Genomic DNA, 18,733 nt, shown 5'->3' with positions numbered 1-18,733 from the left:
ACTGATCTTCAGTAATAAAGATCATTTATTAGGTAAAAATTAAAAATAATTCATTTAGCCCTGGCTACATGTCAGACACTACTATCACACGTCGAAAGACTTGAATCACTGCATCTCCATAAAAGCCTATGATTTGACAAAACTGCAATGAGGTATCACCTCACACCAGTCAGAATGGCCGTCATCAAAAAGTCTACAAATAATAAATGCTGAAGAGGGTGTGGAGAAAAGGGAGCCCTCCTACAGTGCTGGTGGGAATGTAAATTGGTACAGCCACTATGGAGAACAGTATGGAGGTTCCTTAAAAAACCAAAAAATAGAATTACCATATGATCCAGCAATCCCACTCCTGGGCATGTATCTGGAGAAAACCATAATTCGAAAAGATACACGCACCCCAATGTTCATAGCAGCTCTATTTACAATAGCTAAGACATGGAAGCAACCTAAATTTCCACTGACAGATGAATGGATAAAGAAGATGTGGTACATATAAACAAGAGAATATTACTCGGCCATAAAAAAATGAAATAATGCCATTTGCAGCAACATGGATGGACCTAGAGATGATCACACTAAGTCAGTCAGGCAGAAAGACAAATTTTATCATATGTATCACTTATATGTGGAATCTAAAAAAATGATACAAATGAATTTATTTACAAAACAGAAACAGACTCACAGACATAGAAAACAAACTTATGGTTAACACAGGGGAAAGGTAGGGAGGAGGGATATATTAGGAGTATAGGATTAACAGATATAGTCTACTATATATAAAATAGATAATTAACAAGGACCTACTATATAGCATAGGGAACTATAGTCAATATTTTATAATAACCTATATGGAAAAGAATCTGAAAAAATATATATATAATTGAATATATATATAACTGAATCATTTTGCTGTACTCCTAAAACTAACACAACATTGTAAATCAACTATACTTCGATTAAAAAAATATTTTTAAAAAAGCCTATGATTTGAACATCATGGTTGTCATAGTCACATTACCACCACCACTATCACTACTTCTAGTATCACTACCACCACTATCATCCCCACCATCATCCATCATCATCATCAGAATAATCATCACCACCACCACCATCATCATCAACATCAACACACCACCATCATTAACAACATCACCATTATTACCATCATAATCATCATCATTACCAACATCATTAACACCATCATCATTATCAAAATATCACTATTACCACCATCATAATCGTCATCATCACCGCTACCACCACCACCACCATCATCAACATCATTAACACAGCACCAACATCCCTATTTTTCGGATGAGGAAATTGGGACACAGAGAAGTTAGATAACTTGTCTAAGTTCCTAGAGCTAGTGATTGGCAGAACTGGTTTTCATACTAGGGTCATTTGACTTGAAGGCTCCATGTTCACACCTAGGATAGGCTGGCAATCTGACAGAAATAAAGGCAGAGAACCAGACTGCTTTAAAATGGTTTCATTTATAGTTCCTCATTACCAGCTTCTGGGGCTGGCGGTCACCAGTGGCTTATTTCCCAAAGGGTAGGGGCTGCCTGACAGTGTGGTGTGTGCCGGTGTGCAGCTAGTACCGCTAACTGCAGCTTTGGAGCTTACTTTCACATGATAAGAGTTGCTGTCTATTAAGCACCTACTCTCTGCTAGGAGCTTGGCATATATTATCTCCACTTCTCCCCATAAGCCCAGAAGGCTTTTCATACCAGTTGGCGCTGGTCCTGGCTGGAGGTGATGAGCAGCTGGCTTCCCAGCCTAGTGTGCAGGATGGTACCGTTGACAAGGTCATTGTAAAAAAAGATGCTGACATTGGCGAGATGGTGCTCGATGTCCCGCCCAGACAGAGTCTGAGAGGAAAGAAGAGACACAAGAATGGTCTTTAAAGGCCAAGCAATATTTTCTCCTTTTAATGACAAGGATGACCCAGGGAAAAAAATCACTTCGCAAAGCCTTGGCTTTTCTGCCTCCACTTTGAAAGTCATTTTTATGGTCTAGGCAGAGCTTCCCAGTGGTGTCCTGGGAGGAGTGGGTCTTGAGTGGGTAACAAGTGAGCAGAGGTTCTCTCAGCCCTCAGTGGGGTTTGGGCTGTCAGAGCCTGTGGGTGGGCTGAATAAACATTGCCATTTCCTCTGTGTGCCATGACATGAAAAAGGTTGATGTAGTAGATCAGTTGCATGCATGGCCCTGGTTCTTCACCCCTCCCCATATCCTTGCCCTTTACCACATAATCTGAGGGCCTCCCACTCTGACTTCGGGCTCGGCCACATGACCTGTTGGGCCAGTGGCATATTAGCAAATGTGACCAGATAGGGGCTTAGAAAGTACCGCCAGGACTGGGCTTGCTCTCGCCACATGCCCGGGCTAGCCTGCTGGAGGATGAGAGCCCTGTGGAGCAGAGCCCCAGACAAGCCAGCCTAGATAACCTGACGGCCAGCCCAGCTTTGACACATGAGCATGCCTGGCCTAGCCGGGAAGAACTGCCAGCTGATCTACAGATGTTTGAGCTAAATAAATGTGTAGCCACTGCATTTTGGGATCGTTTGTAGCATTGCACGGTTGTGGTGATAGATAACTGATACTGTCTAGAAGCACTAGTCTAAAGCACAGACATCAGGAACCCAACTCACCTCATTTTCCCCCAGCCCACTGTTCTGTGGCACAAAGAGGGTGCTTCGGATCGACAGGTCAGTCAGGTGTTTCAGAAATGCCCGGCCTCTGGCTGAGCTGTTGGAATAGGCCAGCACTTCCTGGGGAGAGGAAGGAGGTGGTCAGATGGGTCAGCCTGGTGTGCAGGGACTGGGGTGGCTGGAGAGGGTAGCATCACCCCTCTGGGAATATTCCTGATGGTCGTCCCAACTCAGGCTGCCACTTGTCTGCTCTTCTTTCTGACTGCCCCTTGAGAAAATTTTAGGAGGATTTCTCCTTTCCTCAATAAATCCTATGGTCCCAAGTCATAGCCAGCTCACAGGCCATTCTCAACATGACAGCCCGTGTAGTCTTTGAAATGTTAAGTGAAATCTTGAGTCTCCTTTTGTCAAAACCCTACAAGGGCCCCCACTTCACCCAGAGGAAAAGCCAAAGTCCTTACAATGGCCTGTGAGGCCCTAACCATCTGGACACTTGCTCCTCTGACCCCGTGCCCAGCTGTCCTCTCGCTCACTCTGTTCCAGCCACACTGGCCTCCCTGACATTCCTCAAGCTTGCCCAGCACTCTCCTGCCTTTCATCCTTTGCCTGGTTGTTCCTTCTGCCTGGAATATTCTTCCTCCAAATCTGCATGGTTAACTTCCTCTCTTCTGTTCACACTTTACTCACATGTCACCTTCTCACTAAGGCCTTTCCTCATCACTCTATGCAAAATGGGAACCCTGTGATTCCCCTTCCCCTCCCCACCCCCCATAGCCTAGATCATCTTCTAGCTTTCAATACTATTTACTTATTTATTCTGTTTATTATTTGTCTGTTTTGTTCACTGATATATCTGAAGCACTTTGTAAGTACTCAATAAATACTCACTGAACAAATTTTAAGAAGTCACACTACCCAGGTCAGCTTTGTCATTGTGCAGAGAGCACTACTGACACCCAGAGAAGATAATTTGCTGGAGGGCACATAGCCAGTGGGTTTTGCTCTACAGTGTCTTTTCTCTGCGATGCTGTCACAAGCCAAGCTCCCATGCAGCACAAATATTGGTTTGGGTGTTTACCTTTAGAGTATTTACAGTAATCCTGATTTTTTAAACGAGTTAGGTGGATACCTTTGGTCTGTGGAAAAAGGCTCGCCATTGTAGGGTCCTTGGTCTAGCTTCTGCCCTGCTCCTACAAGCCCTATACTTATGCTCAGTCTCCTCTCCTTGGCTGTGTCCTTGACCTTGCTAAGCCTCAGTTTCTTTATCTGCAAAATGGGAATAATAGCAGAAGTGACTTCATAAGGTTGCATAAGGATTTATTCCTTCTAGCAAGTATTTATTGAGTACCTACTATATGCCAGCCACAAGGCAGAGAAAATCCTTTCCCTTATGGAGCTTATGTTCTATGAACCAAGTGAAAAGTGCCCTGAAAGGGCTCAGTACAATGCCCCGTGTGAAGGAAGTGCTCAAGAAATTTTAGCTATTGTTATTAAAATTATTATCTCAGTTCTTTCATCAGTCAACACCAATTCCTTCTCTAACAGGGGCTTTCTCTTCATTGGATGTGACTTGTAGAATATTAAAGTGACTTCAAGTGCAGTGCAGGAATTCCCTGGTGGTCCAGTGGTTAGGACTCTGCGCTTTCACTGCCGAGGGTGTGGGTTTGATCCCTGGTTGGGGAAGTAAGATCCCGCAAGCCGCATGGTGCAGCCGAAAAGAAAAAAAAAAAAGTGCAGTGCAAAATGCAAGGTGACCCCATGTTGAGAATTTGGCTCACTGGGTGACCACCAGGCAGGCTTAGCTAACGGTGCCCCACCCCGTCCACAAAGACAAAAGAGCATCTTACTCCTCCAGGGCCGACTCTGAAGCTGCTGTAGTTGCAAACAGAGATAAGAATACCAGCTAATACCAGTATAGCATTTTGCATCTGCTGGCCACAGGGCTAAGCACTTTACAAATATTGTCATCTATTTATCACAGCGCCCCTATGAGATTGGTACTATCATCATCTCCATTTTACAGATGAGCAAACTGAGGCTCAGAAGGGAAAGTAACTCATTTAAGGTGATGCACCAAGTAAGTGGCAAACCTAAGCTTCAGACTCAGGCAGTGAGGCTCAGTGTCGATGCTCTTTTAAGATTTTTTTTTTTTTTGGTTGCGCTGCACGGCATGTGGGATCTTAGTTCCCTGACTAGGGATCGAACCCGTGGCCCCTGCATTGGAAGCGTGGGGTCTTAACCACTGGACCGCCAGGAAGTCCTATTTTTTTTTTTTTTTTTTGTCAGTGTCCATGCTCTTAACTATGACTGTGAGCCTCTGTCTTCTTTGAAGGACTCACCTCTCTAATACCTGCTTTGAGGCAACCCCTCCACCCCGAGGCGAAAGCAAACAGACGTGGCACATACCGTCAGGAAGTTTGTGAGCGAGGGGAAGGACATCAGGACCTGCAACAGATTTCCACTGCACGAGAAGCCATCTCCCACGTAGCCTACCTTGCAGGTGCAGTTCACATCTGGAAGGCAGGAGCACACGGGGTCCTGCCCCAGTGAGGCAGGGGCCTGGGCTGCCCCATCTCACCCTGGGAGGTCGGCTGGCCAGGCTGAGGATTGCTCAGCAGCTGCATGGCCTGGAATCTAAAGTGGGGGTGTGGGCCGTTACCTTTCATCCGGTAGCAGAAGACATCCCACATTTCACTCTTGTTGTTTCTTGTTCCGTAGTCCACTATCCCAACGATACCAGAGCCACAGTTCTGGGAGGAGTAGGATGTGGGGTAGGCTACTCGCCCACTGTCCAGCCAGCCTGCTGAACAGAGGTGGTACTTGGCCTGTAGGGACACAGACGTGGCCATGGGTCAGCTGTGATTTCATATTTGTTGTGGGGTTCTTTGGGTAATGTCTGACTCCCCCATCAGACTGAAAACTCCATGGAGTTAGGAATTATGGCTCATTTTGCCTGTTGTACCCCTGTGCCTGGAACATAGTAGGTGTTCATTAAATTTTTGTTGATGGAGCCACTGGATGGATGAAAGTGGTGTCTTCTCTTTCCTGTAGGTGCCCGGGTCCTTCACACTCATTTTTCTTCCCTCTGCTCTCGAGAAAGGATTTGCAATCAGCTATTTTTCCCTGGGTGCAAATTCTTCTGCTTACGGGTTGATAGAACTCTAACTGATCATCCGTCATCATCCTCTCACCATCCTCACCATCACCATCACTGTAACACTTATTGAGAGCTTATTCTGGGCCAGGTCCTGTTGCAAGGGCTTTTCATGCGTCAACACCTTTAACACTTATATCAACCCTTTGAGATAGAAACTTAAAAAAAAATCTCTATCATATAATTGAGAAAATAGAGGCCAAAAGGGTTAAGCAACTTGCTCAAAGTCATACAGCCAGCAAGTAGCGGAGCTGAGATTCACACCCATGCAGTCTACCCCAGAGCTCTTAATCTTAAAAACTGAGTGCCTACTGTGTGCCCGTCACTGTGCCATATTACCTTTAGTCCTTATACAAACATGCCAGGTGGGACAGAGGTTTCAATGGCTTGATCAAGGCCATACAACCAGCAAGCAGGAGAAACAAGAAATTCTGACCCTCCAAGATGCTGGGTCCTGGAATCGAAGGCTTTGCTCCTTGGTTAAGAGACGTCAGGTCTGAAGATTTGGTAGTGATGGAGGCTGGAGGGCAGTAACATCATCCTGATGGACTCCCAGTGAGCAATCGCTAGCAGATCACTCAAAGTCGCTGACCTTTCCAAATGGGCTTCTGGCTTTAGAGGCCAAGAGAGGAGCCCTGACCAGAGCTCCATTTCCTCCCTGGCTGTGGCTGGGAGCTGGGGCACTTCCCATGTACTCCCTTCACAGCCCCTCCAGACACAGAGAGCCCCGGCTATTCCAGAAAACTCAGCTGCTTTGTGGGTTCAGGGAGGTCCTAGGCTTGTGGTTAACTGATCTCTTTCTGGTTTCCATCTATGAGGTACACACTCCCAGTCTGTGCCTCTGCCTTGGTGGTTGAATGTCATGATCGAGAGCAGACTTTTGGAGTCAGGGGTACATGGAACGCTGGATCTGCCACTTCTTGGCTGGGTGACGTTGGGCACATTACCTTTCAGAGCCTCAGTTGCCCTATCTGCAAAAAGACATTAGGAATACCTACCTCCAGGGATGTTGTACGAATGGACAGTAATGTCAGGGAAGCACCCCACACTGTGCCTGACACACGGTAGACTCCCAGTGGACCTGACGAATCGTTATTGCTCCAGGAGCTCCCTGAACTCCCCGCTCCAGGAAGGCAACAGCCTGAGTCTCCCCTGTGTCAAGAGGAAGCTGCATCTCCTCCCCTGAAGACCCTGCCTGCACAGTGCCCGCCAACTGGGCCCCACCTTCTGGGCGTAGGAGAGCTGGTTGTAGGTTGCCATGGTTGCAGCTTCCTTGGTACAGGCCTCTCTGGCTTTGTCAAAGGTCAGCTTGTACTGGCCCAGCGGGGAGCGTAGATGGAACACGCCAACGGTGGTATCTAGAAGGAGGAGGAGAGGAATCGTCCAGGCCAGCCCCCCTGGCTGGCAGTGCTTTCATCAGAGATTTTCAAAGTGGAAGGCTGTAAACCGTAACCCAGGGTTTCTTGGGATGCCACTCCCCTTGGAGATGTCATTTAAAATACTTATTTCTGGGGCTTCCCTGGTGGCGCAGTGGTTGAGAGTCTGCCTGCCAATGCAGGGGACACGGGTTCGAGCCCTGGTCTGGGAAGATCCCACATGCCGCGGAGCAACTGGGCCCGTGAGCCACAATTGCTGAGCCTGCGCGTCTGGAGCCTGTGCTCCGCAACGGGAGAGGCCGCGATGGTGAGAGGCCCGCGCACCGCGATGAAGAGTGGCCCCCGCTTGCCGCAACTAGAGAAAGCCCTCGCACAGAAACGAAGACCCAACACAGCCATAAATAAATAAATAAAGCACACCTAGTATAGTGTAATTAAAAAAAAAAAAAATTGATTTAAAAAAAAAAAAACTTATTTCTTTTCTAACTATGAAAGTAGCACGTGTCTGGTAGAAATCTGGGCCGTACGGAGAAGAAAAGAGATGAACAAAAATCACCTACAGTCCTGCTCTCTGGAAATAATCATTACTCCGTGGCTAACATTTTGATGTACTTCCATACAGAATTTTTATTTTTGTAAATTTTAATTTTGATGTAATTTCACACTTCCAGTCTTTTTCCCTGTTTATGTGTCATATATATCACAAGTGTGGCAGTATGCTGCATATATAGTTTTTAGAAATCTTTCTTATAACGTGAAATCACGATTATTTCCCAGTATTATAAATTTTCTCTGGCAACATAATTTCCCCTTGACACTTTTAGTTGAACACTTTTTGTGAACTTCACAGCCATGAAAAAAAAAATACATTAAAATGAGTTTCTGCCAAGGACCCCATGTGTTTTCTGATTGCCACTATGCCTTTACAAAAGTTTTCTAGCCATTTTCCCCCTAAGATACTAGAAGATTTTAATCCTTTTTAAATAGTTGGTATCTTTTTTTTAACCAGTTTATGCAGAGACCAATGCATGTGACTTCAAGAACCAAGTCACATTTTTATATTGTCAAGTTCTTTATCAAATGCCACTAAAAGGGTACTTTCTACCCCCAAAAGAGCTAAGTTTAAGATTTTTTTCTTTCTTTTTTTTTTTTGGCTGCACAGCTTGCAGGATCTTAGTTCCCTGACTAGGGATCGAGCCTGTGCCCCCTGCAGTGGGAGTGCAGGGTCCTAACCACTGGACCACCAGGGAATTCCCAAGATTTTCTTCTTTGACCACAGCCAGTAGTATATTCATCCACAGGCCATATAATCTTGTCAGCCACACCTGAAATATAAACACTTACCAATATAACAGCTTGGGGAAGGACGGAAAGGTGTTTAGCCTTGTCTCCTTCCCAAGTCAACACGATTCTTTTTTTAAAAATTAATTAATTAATTAATTTTTGGCTGTGTTGGGTCTTTGTTGCTGCACACAGGCTTTCTCTAGTTGCGGCGAGCGGGGGCTGCTCTTCGCTGCAGTGCGCAGGCTTCCCTTGTTGCGGAACACGGGCTCTAGGCATGCGGGCTTCAGTAGTTGCGGCACGTGGGCTCAGTAGCTGTGGCGCATGGGCTCAGTAGTTGCAGCACACGGGCTCTAGGGTGCGCGGGCTTCAGTAGTTGTGACACATGAGCTCAGTAGTTGTGGCGCGTGGGCTCAGTAGTTGCAGAACATGGGCTCAGTAGCAGCATCCGGGCTCTAGGGTGCGTGGGCTTCAGTAGTTGTGGTGCGCAGGCTCAGTAGTTGTGGCTCGCTGGCTCTAGAGCACAGGCTCAGTAGTTGGGGCACATGGGCTTAGTTGCTCCACGGCATGTGGGATCTTCCCGGACCAGGGATCGAGCCCATGTCCCCTGCATTGGCAGGCAGATTCTTAACCACTGCGCCACCAGGGAAGTCCCCACAATTCTTAATAGTGCCCTTGAGTGGATATAACAGTATATTTGATCATCCTTTACTGTTAGATATTTGTTATTTCTAATTTTTTGTGATGTTAGGTAATGCTGGGATGGTATGTTTCCCGTTATTCAATTCTTAGATTATTTCAATAGGATGTGTCCCTTGAAATGGCGCTACCAACTCTTGGCATGAATTATCATGAGGCTCTCTGCACACATTGCCAAATTGGTTGCCACAGAGGCTGTGTGAGTTTGCCCTCCTCGGAACTGTGTGAGAGTAGGCACTTCGTCCTGAGTGTGGGACGGCTCTGTAACCTGCCCACCGGGACAGCTGAGGCATTATCCCAATGCCGTCTTGTCTTGTTAAGGGTAACCACTCAGCTACAACAGAAGGTGGGTCCAATGTGACGCTTAGTCACTTAATGTCACTACCGTCACTGTCTCAGTATTCATAAAAAAGTAGAAGACAAAAGCCCCCTGGAGAAGATGGGTGATGTTCCATGAACTGAATAGATTCAGTGAGTTGTGGGATCAGGCAGGACTGGCTGAATGAATCGTGCCCTAAAGAAAAAAGCCAAGCACCTCTTGACTCCACACTCCTCCTGGCAAATGACTCATGAATCAACATCCCTGGTCCCAACTGCTCATTCTTGACCCCATCCTAAATAACAACCGCCTACAGAATCTCCCTGCTTTGAAGTCCCACCATCACCTTGAAATAGAACTTGGAAGATCCATCATCACCTTGAACATAGAATGTCCCCAGCAAAGCTTTCAAAATTCTTGGGCCCCCTACTCCCAAACTGCTTTATCACCACCACTGGGTTGGTCTCTCGAGATGGAAACCTTACATTATGGTTGACCCTTTCCTTTTCTTCACTCTCCGTGTCCACAGTGTGCCCTTTTCTCCCTCATCTCACTCCTCTTTCCAGCAGAGACCCTGTTACCTTGGGGTCATAGCCTTGATATTATGCTGTCCCTCCCGCCATTGCCTCGTCCTTCCCAGCTGACCCCTGATAACTGTCTGCTGTCCGTGAGTCCTCCCAGCAGAAATGTCTTGCCAGCTCTTCTGTGCATAGCTCAACTCAAGCATCTCTCAAGCCTCTACTGTAGCCCCAGGCCTCTATGCAGCTCCCTGGGATTCCCTCTCTCATCCCACCCAGAGATCCTTCCCTTCTCTGTTCTTTTTTTAAAAAATTTTATTGCGGTAAAATATACATAACATAAAATTTGCCCTTTTGACCATTTTAAGTGTACAATTCAGTGGCATTAAGTACATTTACATGTGCAACCATCACCCCTATCCATTTCTAGAATGTTTCCATCATCCCAAACAGAAACTTTGTGCCCATTAAAGAATGACTCCCTCTCCCCACCCTTCAGTAACCTCTATTCTTCCTTCTGTCTCTCTGAATTTGCCTATTATAGGTACCTTCTATCTGGGGAATAGTACAATATTTGTCCTTTTGTGTCTGGCTTATTTCATGTAGCATGTTTTCAAGGTTCATTCACGCTGTAGCATGTACAGAATTTCATTCCTTTTATAGGGTGAGTAATTTCCCACTGTATACCGCATTTTATTTATCCGTTCATATGTTGAACATTTCAGTTGTTTCTGCCTTTTGGCTGTTGTGAATAATGCTGCTGTGCACGTGGGTGTACAAGCATCTGCTTGAGTCCCTGCTTCCAATTTTTCTCTAACCAGCTTGCTCTCTCCCTTCAGTTGCACCATCAGCATGAGATAAATTGCTATCTTCTGTCTTATTACATTTCTTCCCCCGGTCTTATTAATTAAAAAATGTCCTCAACTCCATTGGGAATCTCCTTGCAAGAAGAGACAGTGTCATATATTGTCATATCCTATGTATTTCTCCTGCTTATATTTCCTCTATTTCATCCCCAAAATGGACTTGAGGTGTCTTAGGACTTGATGCGTGATAGGGACTGAATGTCTGTGTCCCCCACAAATTTGTATGTTGAAATCCGAACCCTCGATGTGCTGATGTAAGCCTCCACTGGGTCCTGGGCAATGCATGGGCTGTTTGGTCCCAGTTTTTTTTTTTTTTTTTTAAGACTTTTTTTCCCTGATGTGGACCATTTTTGAAGTCTTTATTGAATTTGTTACAATATTTCTTCTGCTTTATGTTTTGGTTTTTTTGGCCTTGAGGCATGTGGGATCTTAGCTCCCCTACCAGGGATCGAACCCGCAACCCCGCACTGGAAGGCGAAGTCCCAACCACTGGACCACTAGGGAAGTCCCTGACCCCAGTTTTTAATACTTTTTCCTTTTGCTCTTGCAGAGGTCCCTTCCCCATGCCTGAAGACCAGGTGCTCTGGGCCACACTGACCTTGGAAATGGAGGTCAGCACAGTTGGCGTCGGCGTGGCACTGCCCGTTGTCCTGCAGGCAGCGGTCGATGGGCAGCTGCTCCAGTTCACAGTCCAGCCCGTCTCCCACGTAATGACGTTTACATTCACACCTGTGCTTGCCCTGCGGGGGAGAGTGGGAGAGATGAAAAAGGCCCTTCTCTGGGCCCCCAGAACCCCATGTGCTCCGCGGGCCACCATCCAGCACAGGAGATGCTCAGAAGGGTAAGAAACATGCCTGTCCTGTCCGGTGGGAACTGAGTTACTGCTCCGTCTTGCTTTTGCACAGGCTCAGGATGGAATGCCCTCCTTTACGTCTCAGCTCAGATGTCGCTTCCCTGACTCCCGTTCCCTTTTTATCACACTGGCCTGATTTCTGTTCCTCCTGACTCTTGGCCCTCTCTGAAGGTATCTTGTACACTCATTTCTGTACTGAAGATGCCCCCTCCCCCGACTCGTGTATAAGCTTTTGATCGCTACATCCTTGGCAACTACAACAGCACAAAGTAGGTGCTTGATGACCATTTGTTGAGTCAATGAATGATCTCATTTAATGTCCACAACAATCCTGTGAGGTTCGCAGTATTATGAGGCCCACTTTGTGAATGAGGAAACTGAGGCTCAGAGAGGTTAAGCAGCCAGCCCCAGACCACACAGCATGTCAGGCCAGGAACAGAGACTCAAAGGCTGCCTGACTCTGAGTTCATGTTTATAACTATAATCGACATCATCTCCCACCATCTTTCCTTCCCACCAGAGAAATAGGGTAACAGGGCACTGATTCCATTCTAGAAAGACCTGAGTGAGTGCCCAAACTGCACTTTTCCTGCCACCTCTTACCAACTTTTTTGTTTTTAATAAACTTTTTATTTTGAATAATTTTAGATTTAGAGAAAAGTTGCAGAGAGAGAGTCTCCTTATATTCTCCACTCAGTTTCTCCTAACGTTAACAACTTACATAACCATAGTTCATTGTCAAAACTAAAAAATTAGTGTTGGTGTATTATGATTAACTAAACAATAGACTTTATGTGGACTTCACCAGTTTTTCCAGTAAAGTCCTTTTTCTGCATAGGGTACCACTTCATATTTAGCCCACCGACTTAACAAGAAATAGACTCACGTGGGAAGAAGGCTTAGGAAGAGGCCAATGGTAACCTGAGTGGAGAAGCAAGGCTGAGCGAGGCACAAGGGCTCCCCACCCCCAATTTCCCCGGGGAGGCGAGACTCACTGGGCCGGTCATCTGGCAGGTGGCATGCTCATGACATCCGCCATTGAGGCCGTCCGCACAGGGGTCTATCTCTGTGCAGCTGTGGCCATCCCCCTGGTAGCCCTTCTGACAGCTGCAGGAGACCTTCGTGTCCTTCTGGGAGCACTTGGCGACCTTTGCACACCCCCCGTTGTTCTGTTTGCAGAAATCCACAACTGCAAGAGCAGAGGACGAGGGCTCAATGAACCACGCTCTGTGTAACACGGGCTTCGGATCGAGGTGTGGGTCACCCCAGGACCAGTGGCGCTGGGCGAGACAATGGGCCCCAACATTTCAGTGCCTTCTCTCCCTGTGCCCGGTGGCCTCTGGCTGCATTTGCCAACACTAGTGTCCTGTGGCGAACACCCTCATAGACCAGGCCTGGTGACATCTGTCTACCTCTGCCCTTTTTGTTATCCCATACTTTACTTTGGTAGTAGTTTTCTAATGAGTTTGGGTTTTTAGTGTTAGGACACAGTTGCATGTGTGAGTGTGTGTGTGTGTATAGAGTTAGTGCACTACTGAACACCTTGTGACATAGACATTGTTACCCCCATTCTACAGATTAATAAATGGAAGCTCAGAGCTTAACTGACCTGACAAAGGCAAACCAGCTACAACGTGGAGGGGCTGGGATTTAAACCCAGGTTGGTTTGACTCCAAAGCCCACGCTTTCCCCACTGTTTTGTGTGCCCCTTAACCTTTGTATTCTTAATCCCCCAAATTTCAACCTAATAGTAGATTAGCTCCAGCCTCAGGAGTAGCTGGAAAGCTCTCTGATTTCTCTCGTCTGCCTTTTTGGCTAGAGTGGTGGCAGCCACTTGAGACCCTGAGAGCATGAACATGAGGACAAGAGGCCTCAGCCTAAGGCTGGCGGAGCAGAAAGGCAGAACCTGGGTCTTTGCTGCCACTGCTGGTGCTGAGCCACTTCTAGACTGCCTCGTAGCAGATCACAAAACAACAGGTATAGCAAGATCTCAGTTCTGTAAAGAAAGTATGTATCTCTGTATGGATATCTACTCATGAGAACAGTTAGAAAGTATGCGTGCCCAGGACTAGTAGCTTTCCCCCAGTACCTATTGTCTTCTTTTTCTATAGTAGTAGATTTTCAGCTGGGCTTCATGGTTGTCCAACTGAAGTCTACATTTCCCAGGCTCCCCTGTCCTAGGTGTGACAGATGATGAGGTTCCAGCCAATGGGATGGAAGCAGACAGGATTTTAGCAGCTTCTAGGTGTGTCCTTAAAGGGAGGAGGTTTGCCTTCTTCCTCTCCCTCTCTATCCTGCTGCCTGGGAGGTGCTTTGGTAGTGACCATCTCGGGCCAGGCAAGTGAACGATGGCAGAGCAACAAGATAGAAGGAGTCTGGGCCCCCAGATGACCTTTCAGAGTGAAACCCTATGTTAGCCCTGGATGCCTCCATGCAAATTGCTATAGGAGATAAAAATAAACATTTAAACATCTGCCTTGTTTGTGCCACTGTTCATTTGGGTCTCTGTGTGGCTGAACCTATATTGTAACTACTAGAGACAGAGACATTTCAGTGTTCAAAGTGGTTCTCACCGAGTGGTGAGAGCATGTGTAGGTTTCACTGTTGTTTTTTAAATACTGTAGTATAGTTTCTGAATTTTTTGAACTAAGACTGGATTATCTGTAAAGTCACAAAAATACCATAAAACAAAGTGCATCGCAGTTGGCAAAGCAGTTTCAAAGTCATGACCTGGGAAGTGGGCAGGTCAGGCATGAGCAAACCCATCGAGGAAACTGAGTTGCAGAGAGGGTGGGATTGCCGAAGCAGTCCGAGCAGGAAGCAGAAGGGCCGGGACGGAGCCCAGGCACCCTGACCAAGAGCCGCTCTGCTCCTGCCCCTCGCTGCTATTCCACCCATGCACGGATGGGACCTACCTGTACACGTTATTCCGTCCCCTTCATAATTCAGGTTACACTCACACGTGTTGTTCTCCTTACAGGTGGCATGAGCAGAACAAGGAGGCATGCACACGAGGGGCAAAACTGCAAAGAAAGAGGTCATCATTCATCCCGCACCATGATGTGAAGTGTTGGGACCCACCTAAGGCATCTTCCTGAGACCCCATCTGGCCTGCCACTGTGTTTCAAAAGTGGCCCCTTATGGCGGGAGGATGGGGTGATTTGCTAAGGTCCCTCCCAGCCTGGAGATTCTGAGATTCCGGAATCACTCCTTTGTATTATTAAGACATTATTTCTGAAATGTTATCCAGATTAAAATGCAAATATGTTACCGTTAGGGGCAACCAATGAAAACTTTATACCTCAAAGTCCGCTAGCAAGGGTGAATTTAGCAGATTAGCTCTTTGGCCCTAAGGGCATGGGGTTCCAGAGGAGATGGTTAAATTGGAGGAGAAATTCCAAGGCCTTCTGTGGGTACCGCAGAGCTTGGGAGAAGTCTGGGGCTTTGGTGATTGGAAGGGGCTGCAGTATCAAGAGGCAGCATGAAGCCACGGGATGATTAGGAGAGGAGGAGTGGGGAGGAGGAGGGGGGAGAGAAGAGGGGGAGGAGCTGAAGTTAAGGGGACTGCTGGGATTCTGGAGCTTCAGGTTGCTGATGCCCATAGGAGGAGCTTGGTCTTGCCCTTCTGCCCCCAGGGAGGATGAAGTGACAGTGATTTACGTTGGAGAATTCAACCTTTGACCGGAACATGAGGCTTGGGCTTCAAGGGAGGCCTCAGAAAACTGACAGCTCAGTAAGGATCAAGGTCATGACAAGGATGACGATGACGGATGGTGGTAATGGCAGCTACTGTTTCTGAGCTCCCCACATGCACCGGACACTCCAAAACCATGACCCTGACCCTCACGACAATCCTCTCCTGAAAGCCGTGCAACGGGCTTTCTTTTTTCGGACGAGCGCATCAAGGCTCGGAGAGGGTGGCTTAGCTGAGGCCGTTTGTCTAATAAGTAGCTGAATCAGGGGTCAGATCCTGGACTCCACGGAACAGCACGTTTTCCGTGAAACCCTTCACCTCTGTGTCTGCACACATCTGGGCCTGGACCACGATCCCGAGGGACCCTTCCTGCCCAATCCTGTGTTCTTTGCTTGAGGTGGGTCCTTCCGTGATTGACAGGACTGCATGCTGGTTTCATGGGTCTGAGTTAAATCTTGTCATCTAGTTTCCTTCAGGTCACCAGATCTCCGGACCCTGGGGCCACACAGCCAAGTCATCTATTCCTCGTGGAAAAGGGAACCGCTGCTTTGTTGGTTTTTTCCGATGTCGCTCAGACCCCCACCCTCAGTCGGCCGCTCTCGCCAGGGTCCGCTGCAGCGCAGGGCCGCCGGCAGGTGACCGCCCCCAGGACAGACCTGTCTGAGTGTCACAGAAGCGGCCCGTCCACCCCGTCTCACAGACGCACTGCCCGGAGCCCGTGATCCCGTCGTTGCACTGTCCATGGTCCGAGCAGCCACAGGCTGTAGAGCAAGTCGGAGTGTGGTCAGTCAGCAGAGATCGGGGACTGAAATCCCGTCAACCAGCCCACTGACCACGTGTTGGCTGTGCTGTTGGTTTGGAAGGCACCGTGTTTATCCACATTCATTCATTCATTTATTCATTTATATCATTCATTCAGACTTTCAAAAAATAACCTATTCAGTGGCTATCATGAGGCAGACACTACCAGGCAATGAGGTTACAGCAGAAAACCTAAGACATAAGGTCCCTGTTCTCAGGGAGCTTACAGTCTAGCAGTACCTGGTTATGGAACACGTAATTATAAATACAGTGATTGTTGTAGACACAGAAGTAGAGGGTACCATGGGGTATGGAACTGAACAGTAGGGGGAAGGAACATCACCTGGGCCTCCTAACAGAGAAATGGACTGAATGGTCAAACCTTCAAGAAATACATCAATCCTTCTGCTTCTTACCACCTCCAGCAGCAGCACTCCAGCCCACGGCACCACCGGCTCTCACCCAGAAGGTGGCATTAGCCTCCCCAAAGCTGGCCCTGCTTCTGCTCGTGCGCTCCCGTGGTGCACTCTCCACGGGGCAGCTGGGGTGGTCCTTTCCAATCTGCTCAGGACAACCCCCCTCACCCCCCATTCACAATCCTTTACTGGCCGCCATCACACTTAGATGAGACGCTGAAGACCTGTCTCTGGGCAAGAAGCTCCTATGTTATCTGGTCCCTGGCGACCTTCAGGTTCCTTCTCCCTTTCTCCCTCTTCTTTGCCCACTCTGCTCAGCCACCTTGGCCGCTTTGCTGTTCCTTGCATGCCGAGCCCACGCCTGCCTCAGGGCCTTTGCACTTGCTTGTCTCTCTTCCAGGAAAGCCATTCCTCTAGCCTGCACTGTCCATTAGAGCAGCCGCTCATCACACGTGGCTATTTAAATGTAAACTAATTAAAATAAATGAAAATCAGTTCCTTAGTCACAGGTTTTGAGTGCTCAACATCCACACCTGGCTAGCGGCTACCATTCCTCGTGGCGGAGTTACAGAGCGTTTCCATCATCACTGAAATTTGACCGGACAGAGCTGCTATTGATAGTCCCACTCCCGGCCCCCTCACCTCTGTTATGTCTCTACTCCAATATTTCATGAGATGTCTTCTGGACCAGTGCCTCCTTTCTTTCTTGATTCCCTTCATCTGCTTCATCTTCTTTATGCCTTTTTATCTATTTTTGTTTCTGTCATCTTTGTCTGTTTCCTCCCTTTGTACACTCCTTGAAAGCTGGGATTTTGCCCCCACCCCACCCCACCCCACCCCACCACTGCATCCCTACAACTTAGAACCATTCCTGGGTTTTGATCAAGTCACTTAGTCTCTTTGTACCTCAGCTTCTTCATCTGCTAAGTGGGGATGGTAAAAGTACCCACCTCAAAGGCTTGTTTTGAGGATTAGATGGTACAACATACCTGCCTGGCACACAGTGGGCACTCCACACACATTAGCTATCAACATTAGTAAGGACTCAGCATATATGTGATAGTTGAATGACTGAATGAGTGTTGGTCGGCCGCAGCTTGCCTTGGTGGCTGCAGGGGATGTGAGTTTCACTTCTAGAGAGGAGGCTCTTTCAGTGGATGGAGACTGGGAATATATCCAAGGAGGAAAAAAGCATGTGAGGGCAGGCAGATGGGAGGTGGGTGGCCGGGAAAGAGAGGAAGAAGGATGCTTCCAGCTCAGGTGGATGGTGTGCATTGGGGCAAGGAGCATACAGCCGAGCGACAGGCAGAAGCTCAGGGGAGTGGGTGCCACGTACGCTGACAATCAGGCCCGAATCTCCCTGGCCAGCACAGCTCGCACGCTGTCCCGTTGAAGCCGGTGTTGCATTTACACTGTCCCGCGGGTGAGTACTGATCGAGGCACACACCCCGGTTGTTACATGGGGTATCTGGTCCTCCAGGGCAGGCTGGAAGAGATGAAACAGCAGTGACTCAACAGCCTCCCCAGACCCAGAGCAGCTCAGCGCCTCTGTGAACATGCCGCTAACCCGGCCTCAGCTGTGGGTTCTGTCCTCTGTGGCCCCGGGGACATATCCACGTAGTGTCACTGGATGTTTAGAGCAAGCCACTGGCCTGTGGCTTAAATATATCTGATAGGACTGGCAGAGCAATATACTGAACTGTGCACTGCATTTGGGGGTCAGGAGACCTGGATGTGTGTTGATCTGGGCTGAATAATGAACTTGCTCTGAGCTTCAGTTCTCTTAGCTCTAGAGGAGGAGGAGGAGGAGGACGAGGACGAGGATGGAGTGCCCACTTGACCTATTCCACATCGTGACTCTGAGGATCAAATGAGATACTGTAACCAAGAGCATATGAAAATATAAAGCACTGAACAAATATAAGGGATGACACTGACTTTTATGAACGGTCTGTGCTTTAGTGATGGAGAGTGGAGTGGAGGCTGAGTGATTGCGTGGACTCCCAGCCCAGAATTTTCGCAACTGGACCATGATGAATGGAGTATGCATGGTACTTAAAACCATGGCTTCTGGAGACATACCGTGGGACCTTAAGCCT

General features: G+C 47.8%; 1 protein-coding gene across 1 annotated transcript in view; it reads right to left on the bottom strand.

Moving 5' to 3' along the window:
• The window catches only part of STAB2 (stabilin 2), a 157,943-nt gene that overhangs the window by 8,267 nt on the left and 130,943 nt on the right, over nt 1-18,733 (bottom strand). Inside the window, exons 56-65 of the mRNA XM_059936774.1 lie at nt 17,971-18,120; nt 16,074-16,178; nt 14,639-14,746; nt 12,719-12,912; nt 11,469-11,610; nt 7,036-7,169; nt 5,317-5,482; nt 5,064-5,170; nt 2,658-2,777; nt 1,737-1,877 (exon numbers count right to left, since the gene is read on the bottom strand). Of these exons, the coding sequence (XP_059792757.1) occupies nt 1,737-1,877; nt 2,658-2,777; nt 5,064-5,170; nt 5,317-5,482; nt 7,036-7,169; nt 11,469-11,610; nt 12,719-12,912; nt 14,639-14,746; nt 16,074-16,178; nt 17,971-18,120 (1,367 nt within the window). The remainder of the gene's footprint in view (nt 1-1,736; nt 1,878-2,657; nt 2,778-5,063; nt 5,171-5,316; nt 5,483-7,035; nt 7,170-11,468; nt 11,611-12,718; nt 12,913-14,638; nt 14,747-16,073; nt 16,179-17,970; nt 18,121-18,733) is intronic.

The sequence above is a fragment of the Balaenoptera ricei genome, chromosome 10 (assembly GCF_028023285.1).
Source record: "Balaenoptera ricei isolate mBalRic1 chromosome 10, mBalRic1.hap2, whole genome shotgun sequence".
Lineage (NCBI taxonomy): Eukaryota > Metazoa > Chordata > Mammalia > Artiodactyla > Balaenopteridae > Balaenoptera > Balaenoptera ricei.
Note: the sequence above shows the minus strand (reverse complement) of the source record. Positions and strands in the feature narration are given on the sequence as shown.